The sequence below is a fragment of the Falco peregrinus genome, chromosome Z (genome assembly GCF_023634155.1).
Source record: "Falco peregrinus isolate bFalPer1 chromosome Z, bFalPer1.pri, whole genome shotgun sequence".
In the NCBI taxonomy this organism is placed as follows: Eukaryota; Metazoa; Chordata; class Aves; order Falconiformes; family Falconidae; genus Falco; species Falco peregrinus.
In genome coordinates, this window is record NC_073739.1 from 37,659,910 (window position 1) to 37,683,841 (window position 23,932).

Sequence of the window (23,932 nt, forward strand, 5' to 3'; positions counted from 1 at the left end):
GTGAGGATGTTGGAACCTCATGAAATGAGAGAGGTATGGTCCCAGGAGTATGTGGCACTCTGCTTTTAGATTTATATCAGCTTCCTGCAAGGTGCTGTTTAGCATGCAAAGTACTAGTTATGAAACTAAAACCTCTGAATGGGAAGGTTTTCATTCATATGAAAGACTTTTTCCTCGGGGCATAGTACCATTCAAGGAAGGTATACAAGCTGGAAACTCATTCAAATATCAGAAAGTAGACAGAAGGCAGAACGTTATCTGAGAGAACTTGGAACTGGTAGTCCCAGATCTTCCTACTTCAAGGTGGGCTGCACTTCGGTATATGAGCAATGAGAGGGAGGATACTAGAGGATGCAAGCATAAATATCACAGCATACAGGAGCTGATTGGTTAGAATGTACATTAAGTGCTGGGTGAAAGGAACTTTTTTAGAAATAGACTGTTTTATAACTTTATTTTAAATGTTTTATGGAATGCCTAAAGCAAAAAATACCATTTCTGTTTAATCAGGATATTTATTTGTTGAAATAAATGAATAATTTATTTACTTGCTATCTTGGTTGTATGTCTCCTTTCTGTGGATCCTTGTCAGGATGTACTTCAAATGGATATTTTTAGAGAGCAATGTTGGTCTTGGGGAATAATTGAAGCATAGCAGTAGGTGAGTTATATGTCCCTGTAGTTGGCCTTTGGACCTTTTGAATGTCAGTTTTTACAGTAATTTCGTTACTTGAAAACATGCCGTGGTGATTAAGTGTTCACATCTTCTATCCCAGAAAATCAGTTGCCATCTTTGCCTTGATCAGTCAGGAATACTGCAAGCCTTACTATGTTGTGTTCAGCTGTCTCTTGTGCTACACATAAAACAAGTACAGGGTATTTTTTCCATCTGACCTTCCTTCAGTCTGGTTTTGTCTCTACTTTTGTTAGTGCAGATCAGGTAGTATGACTCAAAGGAGTCTAAATGCACGCCTTCTAAGTATGTTTATGGGTATTTGTCTAATTATTTGTGTTTATTTTAACAGTGACTTGTGTGCATATGTGTTTGTGTATTTATTTGCACGCCTGCATGTACTTGTCAAACTACCTTCCAGGGTTTGCTTCTAAAATGTTAGACCTGGTTCTCAAACTTGTACAATTACTTCACTTTAAAAGACGTGTGGCAAATTTGGGTAAGTGAAGGAACAAGTGCAATCCAAGAGTGTTTTAGTATTGAGCAGTCTAAATAAACACATTGATGAAATGATGAAAAACAAGTATTTCAGTATAAAAAAGTCACAGAGATACCTTTGAATAGTTACATGGTTTACAGCATATTTAATTATAAATGTATCTCATATGAAATAAATATCTGGGAAAATTTATCTGGAAAAGCATCCTAGATCTAAAAGAAAATTACATAAGAACAGTACAGGAAAGTGTATTGCATTGCTCTATATTGGCATGAGTTAACTGACTTCAGCTGATTATCTCAATTGATATTTAACAAACTTAATTCCAAGCAAACCAAATCACCCTCTGAGATACTTAAAAATAGAGTTAATGGATTAATTTCTTGTATAAAAATGTTGTTCTGGATGCTTTAAGTATTCAGGCAGAAGTATATGGAAAAAAAGGAAACTTCTTGTAATAAGATACAATGTTTACCTAATTTTGCACTTACAGAGGAGTGATGATAATATAAACAGCTTGAGAGTATGACCCTTAGCTTGAAAGCTCCATGTGCCAGGATCTCAATAAACAAGACATTTTACAGGAGGATTTTACAAGCTTTTCAGAAAATGTAAAAGATTGCAGGAGATTTCTAAAAAATTCTAGGAAGTGGATCTCGAAACAACCCTTCCCAGAAACTGTGGGCTATTATAATCCAACTTTGAGCAATTAAATGAATAAGAGTCACTTGATATTCTGGTCTATTTTATTCAGTGTGGTAATGACTTCATAACATTTGATACCAATAAATTACATAATAATGGACATGTGAAAACAAATTAGATACTCCCTTGGCTTGTAAACAATTTGTGACATACACGTTTCTATAGAAGAAGCATTGCTGAAATTGTAGATTGTATAGTTACTGATGTAGTAATTCTTTATTTAAAACACCGTTTTTTCAGTATAAATAAAATTCCCAAACAGACACAAAGTGGTGGCCTCACTTGATTTTTTGCACCATGTCATACCCAAATAGATTGCATTATGCTGCAAATAGGTATAAAAACTGATACAAAACTGATATAAACCCACAGTACTAGAATAACATTATCAGGCTCATTATGTAAAGACTCATCCTTGTTTCCCCTGACTTTCAAGAGTCAGGTGTATGGCTGAATACCTAACCTACATGCAAAGATACTGCCATGGGACTGCCAGTCATGAGTTGCTTTGTACAAAGCCACTATCCAAATACCCAACAGGAGATGTAGCTGCATGTAGACTTTAGCACCTGCAAATTACGCCCACTTTTGGAAGCAAGTCTAGAAGATTCCCCTAAGTTCTTCTCACTCTTGTGATAGATACTGTTATATATTAACATGTTTCCAAACGGTACTCCCTCTTTTTTATAGAGATGCAGGGCAGAAGTCTGGGCCAAAAATTTTGGTCTTTTCCTAACATTAGCTAACCTTTGTGTCATTCCTCTCTTGAATGGCCCTGTTGAAGCCATTTCTATTCATGGATTATTAGTATATTTTGTAAGCATTTTCCTATATCTTTATGCTAGCATCTTTAATGAAAATATTAGATCCCAGCGATCCCTGAGCTGGTTATTAAGGAATCCTCTTTGGATTGCCAGTGCCTTTTTCAGCTTTCCCTACCATAATTTACCTTTTTTTTTAGTGAGGCTTAGTTCTCTCCCTCTTAAAGAAGATTTTCCTACTAACCAGTGCTAGATGAATTCACTTTACCACGATTCCTTTTTCATTAACATTAGTTTTTACTTTGACTGGCTTTATATCTAAAATGGGACAATAAAGATAGAGGAAAATCAAAAAACACATTAACACATTATGAACTACATATATTACAGTGATTAGGTTAAATATAAAAAGATATATTGAACCAGGCTTGAGACTTAAATGAAATAAAATGTTTATAGAACAAATCTGTGACATACAAGTACATAATCATAAAAACCTACCTGACACAAAGGATTAATCAAAAGTAAAAATAAGATTTGTACAATGCCTTTTAATGATTAGCTGCATTTTCTCCCAGAACTCAAAAATAATTATAACATGTTTTCCAACTGTTTCTTTTTCCTTACAGTACTTGGGGTGTATAGAAGTCTTACGCTCAATGCGGTCTCTTGACTTCAATACTAGAACGCAGATTGCAAGGTAAGACATTGTACAAGTCTGTTTTTTAAAGTAACTGCTGAACTGTGTCCCCAAAGTGGGAAAGCCAGGAAGATGGCAAAACACGTAGTAAATAATACTTGGATACTGTGAGTCCACTTTTTAGTTTTGCTTTTACAGGTAAATCTCTCACCTGGTATTACTGTAGCTCCAACAGGGCTTAAAAGATACTTTCTTCATGGTCTTTTTATGTGCAAGGAACTGCTTTAGAAAAATTTTGGGTTTTGGGGGTTTTTTTATGCCAAATAAAGCACTTGTCAGGGTACAACTTTTGTGACATTTAAGCCAGTGAGAATTGGAATATACTTAACATCTACAATGTATTTGTCAAAATTAGCCTAGAGAGCTGGTTTTGAGCTGCATGTTAATAGGTTTTTATAGTAATTTCTTATGCAAGGATGTGAGATTACAAACTGGTTGTACAAAGTATTTTAAAAAATATATCACCACGATACCGGAGACAAATGAAAGACTGTTGTCTTTTCCAGACTGTATGTAAGAAACAATGAGCTTGTATTAGGTTCTTATTACAATTATTTTAAACCTGTCATGATATTTTTGTAAGAGTGGTACTTAAAGTGCAGCACCGTCTTAAGAACTGTATATGAATAATTTCTTTTTCTAGGAGAGTATTTTCTGAGAACTGCAGGAATTGGTGTTTTGCAGGCATTTGCTGAGCTCATTGATTTCAGAGGACTGTAGCACTGATGTCTTGTAGCAACTGGAAACCATGTTTTCAAATTCTGGCATTAAAAAAAATGAAGTAATCCTTTGCAAAGGAACACATATGAAGTGGTGTGACTGGATACAGTGCTTGAATTTCACACCTTTGAGGCATCTTACAGTTGCTCATAGTCTATCATAAGCCATTTTTCATACCATAGACAGCTAACTATTTCTTTTATTAAATGAGCAAAATTACTTATTTTTAGGCTTGGATGCTGATCATACAGTCTATATGCATTGACTCTGAGTTACACTTGCATACAGCAGCTTTGAATTGGACCCCGTAAGTCCTCACAAAATGTTAATCATTAATTTGTCAATATACTGCATTAATGAGGGATGTAAAAGCACAAGAACAGGTTAATCACAGAATTCTGGTTTTCAGGCAATGTAGACTGTGTGGACATTTGATAATTTTACTACTGTACTTTTTTAAAATCATCATATACATTTCTGTGGTATTGGCAGCAGTGACCTTTTATAATGGTTTCATGTCTAAGCAGACTTTCAGTTCCAGTGCAGGTGGCATATTTGTTTACCACTTGGAAGTAAAATGACCTTGGCTTATGAAACAGTTCTGATAGTTATTGTTTTTGAATTCTGTACCTGAAGGTGAACTGAATTTGGCTTTATTTTTCTGAACAGTCTTTTTCACTATATCTCTTAGTTGGAATAGCGTTGTGCTTTTCTTATTATCTAGCTTAAAGGCACAACTCTACCATTAACACTTAAGCAGATTTGCTGAGCTAGACCAGTATGGTCTGCAGAAAAAAAGTGTCTTTGTCTTATAGTTCTTTCAATACAAAAATAATTCTTGGCTTTTATGGTGAAACGGACTTGGAATTATATTTTCTTCTGTTGAAGTTGCAGCATATTGGACTACATGGTGGGCATTTTCTTGTCTTATCTTCCTCTGACCACGTCTAGAGCACAGGATATTTTTTCCAAGCAGGAAGCCATATCTTCCTGTTTTTCTTGTTATTTTTGGATTTGCAATTTTCTGTTTATCATAAAACAATGAAGACTCGTTGTTCTGATCAGGTAGTTCCTGATCTAAAACTCTTTTGAAAGTAGGAGTTTTAGGTGACTTTTGAATCTGTCTAGCATCTTCATCTGCATTTCATTAATTCATCTGGCTCTAGAAATCCCCATGCAATGTCTTAAGTACCCACACGCTTTGTCATGTAGCATTTGGCATACAAGCCTATTCTATATTAAGAAAATATTATTAAGGAATTATTAAAATTCACATTTGCTGATTAACTTGCTCATGTGCATTGAACATAGCATAGGCCTCAAGATATGTACTGAATTAATAAGGCTGATATACTGATACAGTACTGTACAGACACCAGTTCCCTCTTAAGAAGTCTTTCTAAGACCTTGCAAAACTAGTCATAGAAGAAAGTGATCTATCTTGGGCCAATATGACTTCTGGTACTATGCATTATTTACTGAGTATGATTAAAAAACAGTTACAAAAGATAAGCCAAGCTACCTATTTAGTTTGGAAGTCTGTATGCATCTCTTCTTAATAAGCATGCAAGGTGCTTGACACATACAAAGCACTTACTCCCTTTCTAGCAGTGCACCACATCCCTGTCCCTGCCTGCTTTCTTCTTGCCCTTGCTTTTCCTCCATGTTGCAGAGCTCTAACATAGGACGGCAGACATTAGGAATCCTACAGTTGCCTTTTTTCTGTCTTCTGGTTATTGCATATGTCACTTTATCTCTCAGCTAGCTAGGAGGAGCAAAACCTGAAAGTAAGATAAGCAGCACAAATTCCTAGAAGAAAAAAACCTTCTGTGGCTCAGTCATGAGAGGCTGAGGTGTGTAGTCTCTGGCCCTGCTGCAGGCTTTGGGTATTATTTTGGAGAAACCATTAGGCCCAGTCACAGACAACTCTGTGATTAAATGAATTAGTGCTTGTAAAGAGCACTTAAATTACTGGGTGAACATTTAGAAATTACTTAAAAATTGGGCTAAGATTTCCAGTTATCTAGTCAATTACACACCCATTTTAAATAACAAATTAAAGGGAAAAGGTTGTCCAGATATTCTGAATGGCTTTGAAAATCACAGCTGTTGTAAGTAACACATTAGGAAAGTTTATACATCAGTGTGTATCAGTGTGTATGCATGGACCAGTCTCAGAAATGAACTGTGACTTCAAGTCCAGGAACTGGATTGAAGCCCCAGTATAAACAGTTTGGTCAACAGTCTTTCCTTCCTTGTCACATTCGTGTGAAAAATCAACCTGTGCAGTTAAACGCTGTTGTACCTGGCCTATAACATGTTTTTATTTTGCTTTTTCACTTTTTGTAAATTAAAATTTTAAAACTTACAGCAATGCATTTATCTTCGTGTGGCAGCAGTGAGCAAGCACTTTCACTTGCCATACTGTTCATCAGATCTTAGCAGCCTTGGTGATGCCTGCAAGAGGTATTGTTGTCCTAATTTTGGATCTGATTTGAGGAAAAATGAACAGCTGTGTACAATTTATAATAGGTTTTCCCCTTCATCATTACACAGTTGAAGTCTCAAGATTCTTTCACTACAGGAGAAATAGAACTACAGTAGTATTAATCAGTTGTATTATATTTATGTTCTGTAATTAATGTAATATGTGATTTCTTGAGCAAATAAATGGATGTGCGAGTCAAGGGTCAGCAGTTATGCATAATGATAAATGAAAGCCAGCTGAATCCACATGTTGCATCATGAATTATCCAGAGATAATTCTTGTAACACATGTGAAGGAGATGACTTTCTTGGGCAGCAAGATGAACAGAAGCATTTCGTTTTCAACATAGTGGACAAACAGGAGGACTAGCAGGCGAAACTACTAACTGCAGATGTCAAGTGGTCCTAAACTCACCCGAAAGCTACCATCACCGTCACAGAAAGAAACTACTCTTAAGCCTGTGTGGCCAGGCCCTTTGTGCCCTCAGGCTGTTTATTAAAAAAATTAAAAATCAGGTAAAATTCTTTTGTAACGTGTGCGGTGTTTGCAGTTCATGTAATATGTTTGTATGTTTCTTGTTAAATCTGTTATGATGTAATGAATCTTCACTATTGTGTTGTGTGCATGAGTCTAGCTGTGTACTGAATTAGAGTAGCGTTGCATGCACTGTCTGGACTATAAGGCTGCATGTTCATCGGCATTTAATTGAATGAAACCAGTTTACTGCATGCAGCTTCAGAAAGTTATGCTTCCTTGAGCTGAATAAAACATTAAATTGCATTGTTAACAGCAAGTAGACCAGAGGACTGAAATACTTGGTATCAGCAGTGGACCCAAATCCAAACTCTGATCTCAGTCCTCTCCATGAACTCTGTTGGGCTGAACACTGTGAAAGAGGATCCTCTCCGAATTTGAGACCTGAACTTTATTAATCATGAAAAACAAATCCATTTATGCTAATATCCCAAGCTTTTGGAGGCGAGGTGACAGAAACCCAGATATTAGAGCTGGGTTTGAGTCCCGTGCTAAACAGCATGAGTGAAGCTCTGTTGATGTAGTGTTTCTTTCAACTGTGTCTGTATTCTTTGCAGAAATTCAGTGTCAGCAAGCATCACTGAAAAATGGGTGGAAGACACTGAAAAGGAAGAATGTTTCCCCTGTGATTTTTGAAGGTGGATAGGTAACGTGTTATCTACAGTGAATTCTGTATTCAGTCTCCTCCTTAACGTGTTCTTTTGCTTGGAAGGCGAGTGTGGTTTGCCCTTGCTTTCTGCTACATGGACTCTGGATGTGGGGTAGTGCTTAGGGGATGGCAGAACACGCATACCTGCACCAAAATCTGGATACACATCTGTGTGCAGGAAGGGATGTGAATGATAACGCTGTTTCCTTGTGCACACTACTTTAGGGCCAAAGCTCTGGGAAACACGGGGTGCTGACTACTGCCCAGTTCACCAGGAAGCAGGATTCCCAAAAGTGGATGGAGACATCCTTATAATTCATACAGCACACCTCTAAGTGGGGCAATGACAGCTACAGTGTCTGATACTGTCAGAAAATAATACATATTTGCTATTTTGGCATGGGGTTTTAGCATTTTAGAAATGGGTTAGAATAAATAGGATTTTGCATGCTTAACGTTGAAGTCTTTCAATGTACTGTTAGCGGGGGAAATGTTAGCTACTGTTTGGATTAATTTGACTAATATATGGTAAGGCAAAGCCTGAATGAGAGTAATTAATTAAACTGCCCCATTCCACTTGCCTTTGTGAGAATGCAGAGAGCTTCCCAAGGGATGGGGAACCCAAATGGTCAGAGAAACAGGTACACATACAGCTGCACCCTGGGTTTTCAAAAAGCTGGTGACTCCACATGGTTCTGCAGGAGCAGAAGGACTGAGGCAGAGTGGTCTTAACATGTTTTAAATGCAATTTGCAATACAGAGTTAACCACTACCTAACACCTTGGAAATGGACACACTCTCAAGTTCTTTTGCTAATAGCACCTAGCAGCTTGTTTACACAGAGAAATGAAGGCATAAGGAATTTGAGTGTTTTTCGTATGACAGGTCCTTTTTGCTAATATATGACTTGTGTATTTATAAAATGTCATATATCTTATGGGGTTATTCAAAATGTCAGTCTTAGAACTTAATCCTCTAATAAAAAAGAGATTTTGTAAGATATCTATCTCCAAAATCCTGCTTTGGACCTGGGGCCAAAGAGGGGGTTAGAGAAAAATATTCATTAGACTAAATTTTTGCATTTTACTTTTGTAAGGTTTCCTATGCTTTGCTTTGAAATACTTGTGGTGCACTACACTTTGAGAGAGAAGATACTATAGTAAATGACCTGAGGCTGGACCCAGTTTGGAGGTTATTATGATCCTGATTTAGCAACAAAAGACAATTTTAATTTCTATCTCTGCATCTGCCTGACTACTACTAGGATAAACAGCTAGAGACCAGGCTGAGTGGAATAAAGCCTGAAGGTCACAAAAGATGTTCAAGGATTGAGCTACCTAACAGATCTAAACCTCCAAGTACCTTTTTCTTTAGTTTTTTGGTGTCATTGACCTTATTCTTGACAGGTGGAGGATTGTGCAAAGGCAGGCTTTTGTAGGTGTGCATGCAAAACCAAGGTTTTGTATACCATCACTTCATGTTCATAAAAAATGCAACCAGTATTTTAAGAGGTTTCCTCTTTGAAAAGTACCCCAAATTTTGGACCAAGATTGTCAGAGTCTAAATAATGATTAAATGCAGATATGTATGACTGTGTTCTCAGCGGTGGAGGAGCAGCTGTATGCCTCTTTGGCTTCGCCTGTTGGTGGCATGCATTTCCCATCGCTGTAAGATAAAGATGGATATGTTTGCTCCAGTTTTGCTAAACACAAATCTGACTGTGTGTGCATGCAGAGTGAAGAGATGTATCTAAATAACTTGTGCTACTGGATAAACAGTTTCACTCTCCATTTCTAAAAATAAGAGCATTGTTCAGAACTACTGTATTAGAAGAAGTCATCAGATTCGAGGTAGACTTCCCTGTTACTGATGAATGAAACAGAGTTTTTGAAACTTACTTGCATGTTGAAAAAGAAGGTACGGATTGTACTGAAATTCCCTCAAATATTCCTTAAAAGTTACATCATCTGTAAATAGTGAGAACAGAGCTGTCATTGAGCGTACCAATGGATAAAAAGTTTCTTTGGCAGTAAAAGCAAGGGAGTCCTCTCAAGTGCATTGACTCCTGTCAGCAGATTGATGTAAGTCTCACAGTGAAGATGCAGGAGCATAAGAATAGCAACCATTGGATAGATTGCATACTATCTATACATCCCTAATACCATGTGGTACTTTATGTCTAACAGTTGCCAAAGACAACCCTTTTACTGTATGAAGTTTATTCAATAAACCAAAAATGAAGTCGGCCAGCTTCCTTTCATTTTCTACTTGTAGATTTTCTACATGTGAAAAAACTTCGTTTCAAGAAACAAAATGAGGAGCTGAGGGAAGAAAAGGAGGAGTCGTCATCTCCTTACTCTACGATTGACAACAGCTTGCGTGCCACATCTGCTGATGTTGCCTTATTCTGCAAACCTTTTCTTCCAGGCTTTCCATCACTTGTGCGGTCAGGACAGGCTTCGCTTTGGTCAGGCTGGTGTGACAAATGTCATCACTTGGTCTCTGTGGCACTGTCTTGGGGACTTCCCCACAGGGGTGCTGCCTACATGGTACTCTGAATTTGTGGCAGTAGGTGCATCCATGCCACACAGTTAGCCTACCCTTCCTATCCATACTTTCTGTTCTGTTTTCCTTACCTACTTCTCCATCCTTACATCTTCCAAATATGGTCAATTTGCCAGTTGGCATTTACAGTTGTGTAAGAAGTAATATAGTGGTTTAGTCTTCAGAGCCTGTGAATATCCCCTGTGCTTTGGACAGCACACACTCATTTTGCCTGTTTTGCAAATGAACAAATAATACTTCAGTTATTAAATGGATTTCTAAAAATTATTTTTGGTCTCTGTTTTTTTCTTTTTCAGAAGCAAGTTATTTTTTCATTTAGTATAGACTTTATTTCTCCTCAGGAAATACTGGTACAACCAACATGGTAATGATTTATAAATTAAAAATGACAGGATTATAATACTGTTAAGAAATACCTGGGAGCCTTCTGTACAATTCTTCTAGGCTTGTCATACTTTTCTTTAAAAAGTCCGTCTTTTGATGTCTGTTTTTTTAACCTGTGAAGCCCTACACTTTGAGGTGGCAAAGATAAACTTAGTAACTATAGGATGGTAGAAGATACTAGCAAGAGGATATTGGTAGGTTTTATGTCTTGTCATACAAAACACTGCAGACTAAAAACTAATCAGTTTCTTGTCTCAGAAGAGATGGCTGTACTTTTTTTAAAATATGTTGAGAAAATCTATGCAATTGGTATGTGCCTGTCATTTCCCCGAAATACGAGTTCCAGAATTCTGCTTTTTAATCAATTAAATCATATCAATTAAAAGCAGCAACCATAAAACCTAGCATTATAGCCAAAACCCCCTTTGAAACCACAAGAAGGGGAGGGTACTTTCATGTGATGGTGTTTCATAAAGGAATAGATCAGAGCTTCCTGAGTAGGCTACTTTATATAACAGTCAGGGTAAAATATGACTAAAGCTATGAAAAATATCAGGGCATTAGCCTTTTTAATGGAAAAAATGGCAATGTAAAATGTCTTTTTTTCTGTCCCTGAGAGAAGTAATTTTACAGCAGCTCAGCCTCAGAAAATGCGTATTGGTAATTTTTCATGGGATACATTTGCATGCTGAAATCATATTCAAAATACATAACATGTTTTGTGCCAACAAAATGACTCCACAGTATGACCATCTGCAAAGCAGAAAATACTCTTGGACAGATTTGGAACTCAGCATGTGGTCCCTACTGCAGACAGTGCAGTAACTAATTTTACAAGGGATGAAGATAACTCTACACTGGTATTTATCTGAGCCTAGCTAATGAAACAGCATGTGGCTTAGAAAGGTGTAATATGTGTCTATTCCAATAAGAAAGTTATTCGACAAGGAAGCAAATATAGTCACATCCAGCTTTTCCAAATTCTGTGCAACCGTTTAGCCATGCAAGTATGTCCGGAACTTCTGCTGTTGCCTTCCTTAGACAAGCATTTGCACACACCAGCCAGGTAACAGCACTCTTAACCTGGCAGCAATATCTTATTTCTGGGCTTGATTTGTGGCTCGGGTGTTTGTGCTCTAGAGGCATCTGCAAATTTGATTTACTGCAAAAAAAGCTTTTACCTGCCCTGTGCTGCCTGGCAGTGCAAGCTAGAAAGAAGTCTTTAGGATGTCTTTTCCACATCACCAGGTTGTCTGTGTAAAGACACTGCCTCCCAAAATTATCTAGAATATTCTGAACAGAGAGATCCAGGAACCTTCTAGAAAAAGTGTGTATCAGTGTGGTGGGGGGTATTCAGCTGTCCTTTTTCTTGTTTTCATCAGACTTCTTTAAGACTCCTTAACTCCCAGATGGGGAGAGTGCTGTGCCTTTTGTTGCTGGTACACAAAGAGTTGCTGCCAGGCTGCTCCAACCTTGCCTAGGCAGAATTGCTATATGAATATATTTTCTGAAGTTCCCGACATTTTCATCAAAAGCATTGTTAACTTAAACCCCACAGCTGCTTGAATACATTCAGTGTTCGCAGCGTGTCAAAACCAGAAGCTAAAAGAATTGTCAAAGTCAAGGTCGGACGTCCTGACTCATCTGACCTGTGTCTCACCAAGCTGTCACCTTCCTCAGGTCCTTCCCCCCCACTTCCAGTCTTCCTGCAGACATTGGGATCACAGAGTTTGGTAAAACCAAGGTAGTTTACTAAAAGGAAGACAGGCAGTTGGAAAACCTATAGTGGTTTGTCCCTGACTGAGAGGATGTCTATTCTACCCTTCCAGCCGCTCAGCGCTTGCCCTGGCAGGGTGTACGAACAGTAACCGCCGCTGCCTTGCCAGCCCCAGCCCTGGGCATCAGCCCTTCCTGCCCCTGCGCTTCCCCTCCTGTGCTCAAAGTGGCGGTTTTCACCAGCAAGGTCCTTGAGTCAGACGGGTCTGCTGAGTAACACACTTTCCATTTATCAGGAGCTGGCAGGCAGGAGAGGTAGCAGCAAACCCGCTACAAATCCCAGCCCTGCACCAGAAAAATAGGAAGCTTGTAAATGTTTTATATCAGATCTTGTGGCCTGAAAATTCCGTTTTTTTCCTACCTGCTCCATGTTGCTGCTAGAGAGAGAAGACAGTGGAGGCAAACAGGAAGAGAAAGGAAGTTACAGGCAGATTTATCCCTCAAGTACAGTTTGTATCTCTGAAACACAAATCCTTTTTGTGAGAGCAAAACCTGTGAGGGGTCTTGGTGCACTAATCAGACAGCTGGAGGAGGCAAAGAGGATAAAGTGCTGGTGACACCTGTGTGCCAGCAACTTGCAGCCAAAATGCTGGAGAAGTTCAGACACACCTGGGGAAGCAAGAGGCATGGGTCTGAAAGATACCAGTGGGCTGGGACTGCCACAGGCCTGGAATTCCCACTCCATTGCCTCCAAAGGATTTGGTTCAGTGCAAAAAAATGATGGGAAACCGCAAGTACTACCTCAGTAGCAAGGCTGAGGGGATGGCTCTCTATAGCATAATGTCTGTTTGCTTTTCCTGAGTCAAAGTAAAGCGTTTTTTGGTGGAGAAGAATAATATTTCTTTTTCCCATTACATTTTCATGAAAAAGTAACCTATGTCATGGTATCACAACAATCACTGTGTGTGGTGCTTGAGGTGCTGTATTTCTGGGATGCATCAGGGCTGCTCTTTTAAACCAAACAATTTTTACTTGTTCTGTAAGACAAGTGAGTAGCTACTTTAACTAAAGTACTTGTTTCTAGTTAAAGAAGCATTGTGGTAAATACAGGAGTGAAATAAAAATGCTGAACTGTGAAATGGAGTGCTGTTGTAGCTGTGATGGTCTGAGGGCATATGCAGGCCAGGGCTTGCAGTGAGAGGCATTTTTATTAGTTGAGCAGATGTAGTTTGAGGGGAAAAAAGGAAAAAGACAAGCTGTGGAACAAACAAGCTCTCCTCTAGACCTGAAGAAAAGATTGTGTGTCTGAAAGCTTTTCTGATTACGGCTTGCTATTTTATTTATATATATATATATATATATATATATGTATTAGAAAAACTGCTATAAATAAAAAAAATCTTCAGAATGACAGGACTTTAAACCTGCTGCATAGCCTGTTCCACCCCAAAAAATAATAAGTTCATATGATTCTTTCAGGTGATTTGAACTTTGGAGTGTGCCCTAGGTAAAAGCAGACAAGGCATAACTATATAGTGATTACTGATTGCCACTGGATAAATCTGTGGCATTCGTTGAGCCAATATATGTTGTATGCTGATATCTATATGACATTTCTCTCCTGACTTACTTGTTGAACCTGTGCATTCACCTAATGCATAGTTGAAATACCATCCTGCTCATGGCACAAAATTAAAATAATCCTTGTTTTTATCAATGTGATGTTTCAAGGTTTAGATTATTTTGACTGCTCTTTAGCTTGTAGTTCATTTTCTCCCATTCTGTATTCTTTCCCCCGTAAAATACATCTTATTTGCATGGGTTTATGTCTAATTATAATGTGCTGTTAATCTCAATCTGTATTTAAAACAGCTAAACAAGGCTTGGAATCACCTTTACTTGTCCCTGTGCAACCCTTCTGCCCTTCTGTCCTACAGTATCAATGGGACAGATCTGCTACAGCTTTGTAGCTAATGGTCTCAGGAAGGTCCCTGTGTGCATGGGAGAAAATTCTGAATACAGACCAGACTGGCTATTCAGATAAGTTGTTAAATACTGAAAAGATCTTTAAGACTTGTTTGTAGCAGTAGATGATTTCAAGAGTTTTTGCAGTATACAGTTACTGTCCTATGAGACAATAAGAAGTCAAATCAATTTTCAACATGCATTTTTCTCATTCAACCTGACTGTGATTGGAAGAATGAAATAATATTAGAAAGATAAAGCAAAATGTTAATGGCATTAATTTTGCTTACAATATAAAAGTAGAGCCACAAAGAAATTATTCAGATTGTATTGAACAAATTAAAATTTTGTACATTGCATGTTTTGTATACAACATGCATATTACCAGGAATATTTTAGGATTCTGATTTTATCTAAAGCCAGGTGGTTTTGCTTTGACTGGAAAAGTGCATATTATAGTAGTAAGAAAGATGATAGGTTTTTTACATTACAAGAAAGGTTTGAAAAAAAAGGTGTAAAGCAATTTGATTAAAGATATGTTTTATGATCAGATTCCTCATGGCTTAATAAGGTGCAAAGACAAATATTTTAATTTATGATGAGAAAAGTTTTTTTTAATAGTGTGACAGAACATTTTATCCTTTGTAGTTCTGAAGGTACTCTTCCTACACTACATGGAATATTTACTGTCTTCTGCTTCACACTGAAATAATCTAAATTTGAATGACACCTGTTTTTAGCCCTGAGAAGAGCTAACTGACCCACTACCTATCCTCACTTGTGAACAGAAATATGGTCTGAAGCTCTTCTCTCCCAGTGCATTTCAAGTAAAATGAAGAAAACCACACATCTGGTTGCCATAAAGCCTTTTTTTTGTCTCTTCAGGGAAGCAATCAGTCGTGTTTGTGAAGCTGTGCCTGGTGCCAAAGGAACCTCCAAGAAACGAAAGGTATTTTCTTTTATTGTAGTGCAGTTGACTGTGTTTTCTTAGTTACAACACAGAGGAGACCAGACACAGCAGGCAGGTGACTTTAAAGTAGCTTTGAGAATTGCAGGTCATTAGTAATTTAAAGTATTGGCTGTTTTCACCCACTGTATGTTGCCTCTTGCCCTTTTCATCAGTATCTGCTTTTACAGGCATCTACGAGTACGAGTACATCTAGGAAAAAGATTGTGGCTTGCCTTTATGCTCCTACTGTAGAAACCCCCTCCTTTTTCTTGTCTTTCCTTTGTAGATTGCAAGTGGAAAACTTAAACAAAAAGGGATGCCTTTTCATAAAATGCATGACTAAATTGTTGAAATAGGTGCTGGAAGCTATTGCAGAGGCCAAAAATATACATAGTTTTGAAAATTATTAGATCTGTTCTTGGACCATAGCTCTACTAGTGACAATTAATGAGTTTGGAAATCACTGATCTCTGGAAATTGAGAGAACATACCAGGTGATCCTCTGTTCCCTATGCTCTTTCCATAAGCACCTGTGGCTGATCCTCAGTGGCCAGCACTGATGGCAGGTCCAATGGGCATTAGCCTTGTTACCAAAAATTGTACCCAGGAAAGCTCTCCAAGCCCAGTGGCAGTTTAGAAAGCCAGCACTGGTTTATTGCAGCGCTGGGTGCACGGGGGATCTTTCCTCCTAACACGCACACCAAGTTACTCCAGGGTACACATCACATACAGCAGAGAACTTGCACATTCACAGTACGTCACACATTCATTTTCATTCACGCACAGGACTGGTTACAAGTTCCTCACTTCTGACGCAAATCAGTGGCAGCCTCAGGTAGCGCTGCTGAAGGGTTTTGCCAACTAGCCGTGCTCCCCGAGCGGGCTCTGCCCTCTCTCAGCTGGGTAGGGATATCTGTTGAGTTGGAGGTCATGATCTCCCATGACCACGATTTCCTTTCTCCTACTGTCAACCAATTTTCTGTCATTTGAAACACCTTATCAGCTTGTCTCCTCTTGTGGCCAGAAGTTTCTCAGTTGGAGGCTTCTTTCTGCATAATTTACATAACATAATGGTGTCTTATCATTATCTGTTCTTTGTTTCCCAAGATTGACTCCTTTGGTTAGAAGTCCTTTCATTCATCAGTTTGACGACTTGAGATGGTGGGTACTTGGGAGGGTGAGTCATTTAACGACTTGAGAGGGTGGGTCAGCTTGACCTAAACTCTGTGCACATACTTGTTACGTTAAATCAGAGTTCAGTAATTTGGCAGTTTAGGCAACAGCCTGACACAGTTATTACCATGCTTTTATTCTTATTTGTGTGGTAGGAGTTAGGATCTGCAGGCAACAAGTGGGGTAATCCTCAGCCTAGCTCCTGCACCGCCTACTCTACCAGGGGTCTGCTGGCAAAGCCAGGATTTAATGCTGACTCTAAGGGAAGGAGCCTAGAAAGCAATTAATTACAGCCTTTGTGTGTGTTGTTGGGTCCAGGAGGAGAATGGGCAGGTGAAGGAAAAGGTCTGCCTGCTTTTCCAGCTGCTCCACCATCTAGACAGAATTGCAGCAGAAAGGGATGGGATGAAATGCAACTTGTCTGCAGTGGAGAATCTTCCCCTGGTAAAATAAGGTGTATGTGACAACATATGTCACAGTGTAATTCGAAATTGTCTGAGAAACTAAGGTTGTGGTTTCACCACCGCCACCACCACTACCACATTTATCTCATTGGCATTTCTATGTTCTCTGTCTTTTTTTTTTTTAAACCTGAAAGTAAAAAGGAAAATAACTTTTTCCTTGGAAAGCAAAATGACAGAAAGTATCATGGAAAAGTAGGATAAACAGAGTCCCAAGTGCCTAGTGAGATAACTTGCTGTGTTACTGATTTTAGAAGCAATGTTGCTTATCAGTTATTGAAAAGGAATAGAAGTTTTAAAGTAAGTGTACTGACTGAGAAGAAAATTTGCCCAGCAACAATAATTCAGATAAGTGTAAAAGACAGATATATTTTGCCAGTCTGCACTTGCAGCATGTTTTTGCCACTGGTGGCTTACGAGTTTTGCTTAGGTGACATGTACTTCTTGAGGCCAAATTTTCACCTTTACCCACACTGTGGGCAGGTGATTTCTAGGCATGAGCTAGGATTCATGAAGGTTTAAGGAAAGAAGAGAAACAAATATTCAAAAGGGCTTATTTTAAAGAGAAGTTAATGAAGTACTAGCTCTATAACATGACAAAGTGAAAATGGTGCAGCACAAATATTACATATGAGCAGTATGTAGGTAGTGTATTTTTAATCAATTAAACAGAAGGATAAGAAGCTAAAACTTAATATATGATAGTTTTAAGGAGTAAAGAAACACAAGTGTGTGCATCCTACTAGGGAGAAAACTTCCCAAGCTTGCAGGCAGCTTGAGGCAAATGCAAATACAGTGGCAGAAGAACATGGCCTCCGTTCACAGCTTTGCTTTCTATCCTAAAGACCAGCATAAATATCCACCAATGCAAGCACAAAAAGTGGAAGCACTTGGTCTGTTCTGGCTGGGGAATATGATTTTTTACAGGTTATCTGAATGAGGCTGCTGTCATGCAGCTGTATGTTTCCTCATAGCTGTTAAAGGTGAGAGGTTTTGCTCAGATTTTGCTTTAGCAGCATAACTTTTATTGCTACAAAACCTCCAGAGATCTAGTGAATGAAAGGCCTAAAAAAGTTATCATATTATTACATCCCCGTTATTACATTCCAACACTTTGTACTTATGCTCTGAGTTAGGAGTAATCTTTAGCTGTGTGTTGTACCCCAGCATACAGAAGTTTTAGCCTATGTCTGGGGGTTTTCTTACCGTTAAGAAGTCTACAAGATAACAACAATGACACCGTATCTCTTTTTGTGAGCATTCCTTCAGTATCACTGGAGTCCCACTTTCCATGTGGAAAGGGGGTAGAGCAGTCAGTAGATGCCAACTACAGCTTTATTTTCAGGAGCTGAAATGGGGTTTATAGAATAAGAACATGCCATTTTAAGATACTGACTTAAAGCATTCATCTTAAGTCTGCTTACTTGGTCCCTTGGTGAAGATGAGACTTCGCTATCTCACAAAACCCCTATTTTGTTAGGTCAAGAGTGTATGAATACCTGCCTAGCTATTATCACTATTATTACTATTATTAGCAGTAGCAGTAGTAGTATAAATGAAAAATTATTTCCAGAGGAAAACAGCTGTTGCGATGAAGTGTTCTTTGGAAAGTCAGCAACATTAGAAACCTTTAAGATGCAATTAACCCTGCATACAATGAAGGTCATCCCAAATAAACAGAGAACAAAAATGTGCTTTTTCATCCCCCTCACAGCCACCAAGCAAAGTTCTTTCTAGCATCTTGGGAAAGAGCAATCTTCAGTTTGCAGGAATGAGCATAATGCTGAATATCTCCACCACCAGCTTAAACCTAATGACTCCTGATACAAAACAGGTGAGTGTAACTGCCGTATTAATTTGTGAGGCTTTTGATGAACAGCCTACTGCACCATTATTCGCTTCTGCCCAAATACTCAGTTGCTCAAAGTTATTATTCCTCAATAATGTCTATAAAATGAATGAAAACAGCATATAAAGCATAGTAGGAGTCATAGTTTGTTCCAGTATTCAACACCGCTTTGATGAATTATTTTCTTCTTGCTATGTTTCTGGTAGATCGGTTTTGCTCTTAAAAGACCCACGACATGAAATGGCATTTTCTGGTCGTGGGAGTTCTTGTTGGGTACAATTACAAACTTTCAGAATGTTAAAAGGGATGCATTTGGAGTAAGTGGCTAAAGGACTGAATGCATGTTCCCAATTTTGTTGTCGTTCTTCCAATTTAGAGCCTTAATGAGCAATCTATTCCTAAGACGCTGGTAAAAATACAGCCGCAGGGATTCTGCAGTGCAGTGAAATTCTAATCTTTTAGAGAGACAAGGCAGCCTGTTTCAAGCAGCCTATTTCTTCTTCATTGTGCTGAAGGTACAGACAGACTGTGGGGAATCACTGCAGTGGATTGTGAATGATGTATGAGATGAGAAAAATCCTTGCTCAGGGTATATATAAAGAGAAAGCGGACAGGCATGCGTAGTCACTGCTGTTCTATTTGCTGTGAGCCACATACTGCGTTAGGGCACACAACTTTCTGCCTAGATACAGCCAGAGAGAAAATAAAAAGAAATTCCTGCTGTCCTTGGAGCCTCAGGATTAAAAAATAAGAAAGAATACACACTTTGTCTATTAAAAAAATGTTGTTTATTTTAAGTTTTCATTGATTTATCTTAGTTTTTATCCTTATTAAGAAAAAAACCATAATCTTCTACAGGGAGCACTGAAACTGTGGAAGCAGCATTATGGCTAGTTGCAGTGGTTTGGAGCCTTATTGTGGAATATACACAGCAGTGCTTTTCATAGGGATAGTGGACACCAGTCAGAAGCACAGGAACTTGGTGTTAATTAGATCTACTAAAAAAGTGCCAGACCTTGAAAGTCGCCTTGTCTTCAGCTGAAGTCAGGGTAGTGATGGAGTTAAACTGATTTATCTCAGGGAGGAATCATTCCGCAGATGTTTTGCCTTTTCTATGATTTGAAAAAACTGCTTATCTTTCTCTCACATAATTATTTTTGAGATAGACTTGGTCAGGGTGCTGCCGGACTGGGAAACATCTGGTTTCTCAGAGATCCCAGTCTGGCTGTGTTCTCCCTTAAGGGTTTCTTGTTTGTGCCAAGTATTTGATTTGAAAATAAGCATTGCCCAGCAGATTTGTCCTTTGAGGCCCCACCCAGGAAGATGGCTATGAACTTCTGTAATAGTCTATTTTTCCCAGAGTAGCTGGAAGGGAAGAAAAGATAGGACAATGTTGTTAGCCCTTGGGATACGAGTAAGGCAAGTGCATGTATCCCCTGCACAACAGTTTTGTGAACATATGTCCTGGTTTTGGCTGGGATAGAATTAATTTTCTTCTTAGTAGCTGGTGCAGTGCTGTGTTTTGGCTGTGGTGTGAGAACAATGTTGATGGCATGTGGATGTTTTTGTGTTATTGCTGGGGGGTGTTTGTACTAGGTCAAAGACTTCTGAGTTTTTCTCGACCTGGCAGCAGGAGGGCTGGAGGGGCATGGGAAGCTGGGAGGGGGCTCAGCCAGTACAGCTAACCTGAACTAGCCAAAGGGATATTCCATACCATGGAACATCATGTCAGTATATGAACTGGGTGGGGGGGTTGTTCCAGGGCTGTTGATCGTTGCCTGGGGACTGGCTGGGCACTGGCCAGTGGGTGGTGAGCAGTTGCATTTTGCATCACTTGTTTTCTTTTCTCCCTTCCCTTTGGATTTCATTTCTCCCTCCTTCTCCTTCCTTTTTATTATAACTGTTACTATTACTAGTGTTGTTCTTTTGTTTTTCTTTTATCTCAGTTATTAAACTGTTCTTATCTCAACACTCAAGTTTTACGTTCCTTTCCGATTCTCCTCCCCAACCCCTGGGTGAAGAGGGAGTGAGTGAGCGGCTGTATGGGGATTAATTACTGGCTGGGCTTAAGCCACAAGAACATGTTAAGCAGGGATGAGTGGAAGATGATTTTCTTTTGTTGTTTATAATGCAGATTTGGGTAGACTGAAATGTTTCTAAACTATGTGCCAATACTTGTGAATCATTTCATATTAAGCAATGCAAAGCGTTGGTAATTTGCTGTGCCTTGCCTTGCTGTACATTGGTGTTGAGGGTGGGGGGAATACCCCAACCTCAAACTGTTTAGCTGTGGAAGTTTTTAAAAAAAAAAAAAGTCTGACATCAGCTGATGGTTTCAAGCACTTTTCTGTTTTCTTAGAATTTGGAAAAGTAAGTTTTCAGGCAATCTGAAGTAATTTTTGTGTTTTATGATGCTGATCTGAAAGATTGCATTATTTGCACAATTCAAGATAGTGACAAACATTAAATGTGCAACAAATCTTCACTAGTACATCTCTATTGTTAGGATCACTTCTTTAAGGGAAAAGAGAAAGAAATCCTCACTGATAAGTAAGAGAATGATGGTTTACCACTGAACGCTAAAAATTAATCACATCTTCAGAGGCTGCTGTGGGACAAGCGGGAGTACCGAAAATGAAGAACTCTTGATATGAAAGAAGCACTACGAATCAGTCAGCTCTCTCTGAGTTAGCAAAGCAGCTAGATCTAGATAAACTCATGTCAGGCTTTTTTCTTTCCAAGGAAGAGAGTTGCTAGTTCAGGTCTTTAAGATGCAAGATGGGGAAAACAGCCCAGAGAATGTCTTTTTATCCTCATTTTTTTCCAAAACGTTTTTCTAAAGTATGTGGTAGTCTCTTCAAAGTGGTCCATTAAGATCCAAATTACTATTATCACATGCTCTGAGGCACTAAATAAGGGGCCTGTCCTATACCAGACAAATTCCTTGGCATGGTTTCTGTGACTCAAATGATCAAGTGAAATTTTCTTTCAAATGACCTTTTCTTTCTTGGTTGTTTCATGATTTCATTATTAAAAGATTTCAGAAGTTAAACCTCAGAATAGCAAAGGAGCAGAGCAGTTCTCCTTGTATTAGTTTCATGATAATTTGTCTCTTCCTAAAGAAATATCATATTAGTTCAAATTGTACATAAGCAAATTGAATTTCAGATGCCCTGGAGTATGCCTGAGAGTTTGTCCATAATGCTACATTGCAGCTAGATTCAAAATTGTTTTCGTATTGCAAAGAAGTTGGTGTTTGAAACATAAAATGACACAGTAGGTATTGGAAGCAGTGTTAGGATCCTTAGCTGGTGAGCAAATTGGCATGATTTCATTGATTTCACTGGAGTGGCATCAGCAGAAAACTATTTTGATGAATAGGACCCTTTGCTCCATTCATCACTATTTGCAATAAAGAAAGTGAGCTTTAGCAGATTAAAATTTCTCCAAAGATACTATGTGACAGATCTATATGATTTACTGGAGTTCTGAGCACATTTAGCAATTTTGCCACGCTGCTGTTTTAAAGAACACCAGCACAGATACATTCATCCTTAAGTTTTTTTATATTATCATGCCACTCTTTGCACTCCTTGTAGGTGAAATGCAGAGGTAATTTTGATCTTGGTTTTGGATTTTCACCCCTATGCAAAAAAAAAAAAATAATAAAAAAATAAAAGGGGTAAATTGTAAGAAAACTGACTGACTCACATTTATCCTTTCTGACCCATACAGATCATAGCAAATCACCATATGCAGTCTATTTCCTTTGCGTCTGGAGGTGATCCGGTAAGCATTTCTTTAAAGCTTTCCCCCACGTAGATATTGCTTTATGAGGACTATGTGACAAAATTTATTGCGTTGCTCATTGAAAGAAAAATATAGCCACAATAGCTTCTGTTTCTTGTTTCATAAAACGATTGTTGCCATCAAACTCTTTTTGAGGAAAACGACTGACAAGCAGTCATAGATCCTTCTCTTTGACTGAAACAAAAAGTATCAAAGGGCTGTAAGCATTCATATAATAACTGATAAGCAGGGCTCTGTTTTTCAGAGTAATGTAGTATAGTCATATGGGTGTTGTGTGAATTTTTGTCTTGACTGGCTTTTTTTCTGTACTTTTTACAGTAACAGACTATGTTGCAGTTATATTTATAGCAATGCATGCATTTACTTTTTTCTTCTTGCCTTTAAGTACACATTGAGGAGACTGTACTAAATACTGCCTTCAGGTATATTCGCTACACTGATGCAGCTTGAAGACAGGCTTTCAGGAAAAGCCCAGATCTTCCTAGTTTTGCAAAGCTTTCAGATACACCTACACATTTGGTTCATTTAGATCAAACACGGACTCCTGCTTGTTGCATTTTCTCCTGTTTTTATAAGCAGTCCATCCAAAGGCATATTAAATGTGCTTTAAAAGTATTTGTCACCTAGGAAGGAATGAGAGAATTATAAAACAGGAACATTGCTCACCTCTTACCTTAGAGGTCTGAAAGCTTTTAAACCTAGATTACTTGAATGAGTCTGCCTTTTCCTCCATCATGGAATCTGTCAGTCATGTACTACAGGTAAGGCCATTTCCAGCCTGCTTTGTGGGTTAATTCTCTCAGTTCAGCTCTGTTAAGTTGAAGTTCTTTGGCACTTTCTCTGTTCATTTCACTATCCTCAGAAAACATAAGGGCAAACTTCAGTCTTAGTATAGCTCTGCTGAGCTCAGTTTACTTTCAGAAAGGAAAAGAACACATCATAACAATTTGGGGCACAAAAGATGGATCAACAGCAGCTTTGAAATACAACAGATTGCAGTGGATACTGTAAATGAACAGTTCCTGAAGTGGGCAGAGGATTGATTAGCACAGTTCCCTGCCTCCATAAGAAGATTGTTCGCTCCCCATCTGCCATCCCAAATGCTAAGTCCTGGAAACACCATTGCACACTGCCCACTGATAGATGAATTACCAGGAAAGAGGAGAGGAGCAGCAGTAGAGATTGAATTTGGAGTAATCAAGCTCTTCCAAACGTTTTAGAGATAAAAATCATGCTACTGAGTCAGTGGGCTACCAGAGAAATGAAATTGCATGGTGTAAGGGAGCCTACACGAGACAGTGAAACTGTAAAGTTGCATTCCCAATTAGACC

General features: G+C 38.6%; 1 protein-coding gene across 2 annotated transcripts in view; it reads left to right on the plus strand.

Annotated features, from left to right (window-relative positions):
- The window catches only part of SHC3 (SHC adaptor protein 3), a 103,993-nt gene that overhangs the window by 55,856 nt on the left and 24,205 nt on the right, over window positions 1-23,932 (plus strand). For both annotated transcript variants that reach the window (XM_027790083.2, XM_005239832.4), the window contains 4 exons: window positions 3,268-3,338; window positions 15,245-15,308; window positions 18,657-18,776; window positions 22,527-22,580. In XM_027790083.2, coding sequence (XP_027645884.1) covers window positions 3,268-3,338; window positions 15,245-15,308; window positions 18,657-18,776; window positions 22,527-22,580 — 309 coding nt within the window. The remainder of the gene's footprint in view (window positions 1-3,267; window positions 3,339-15,244; window positions 15,309-18,656; window positions 18,777-22,526; window positions 22,581-23,932) is intronic.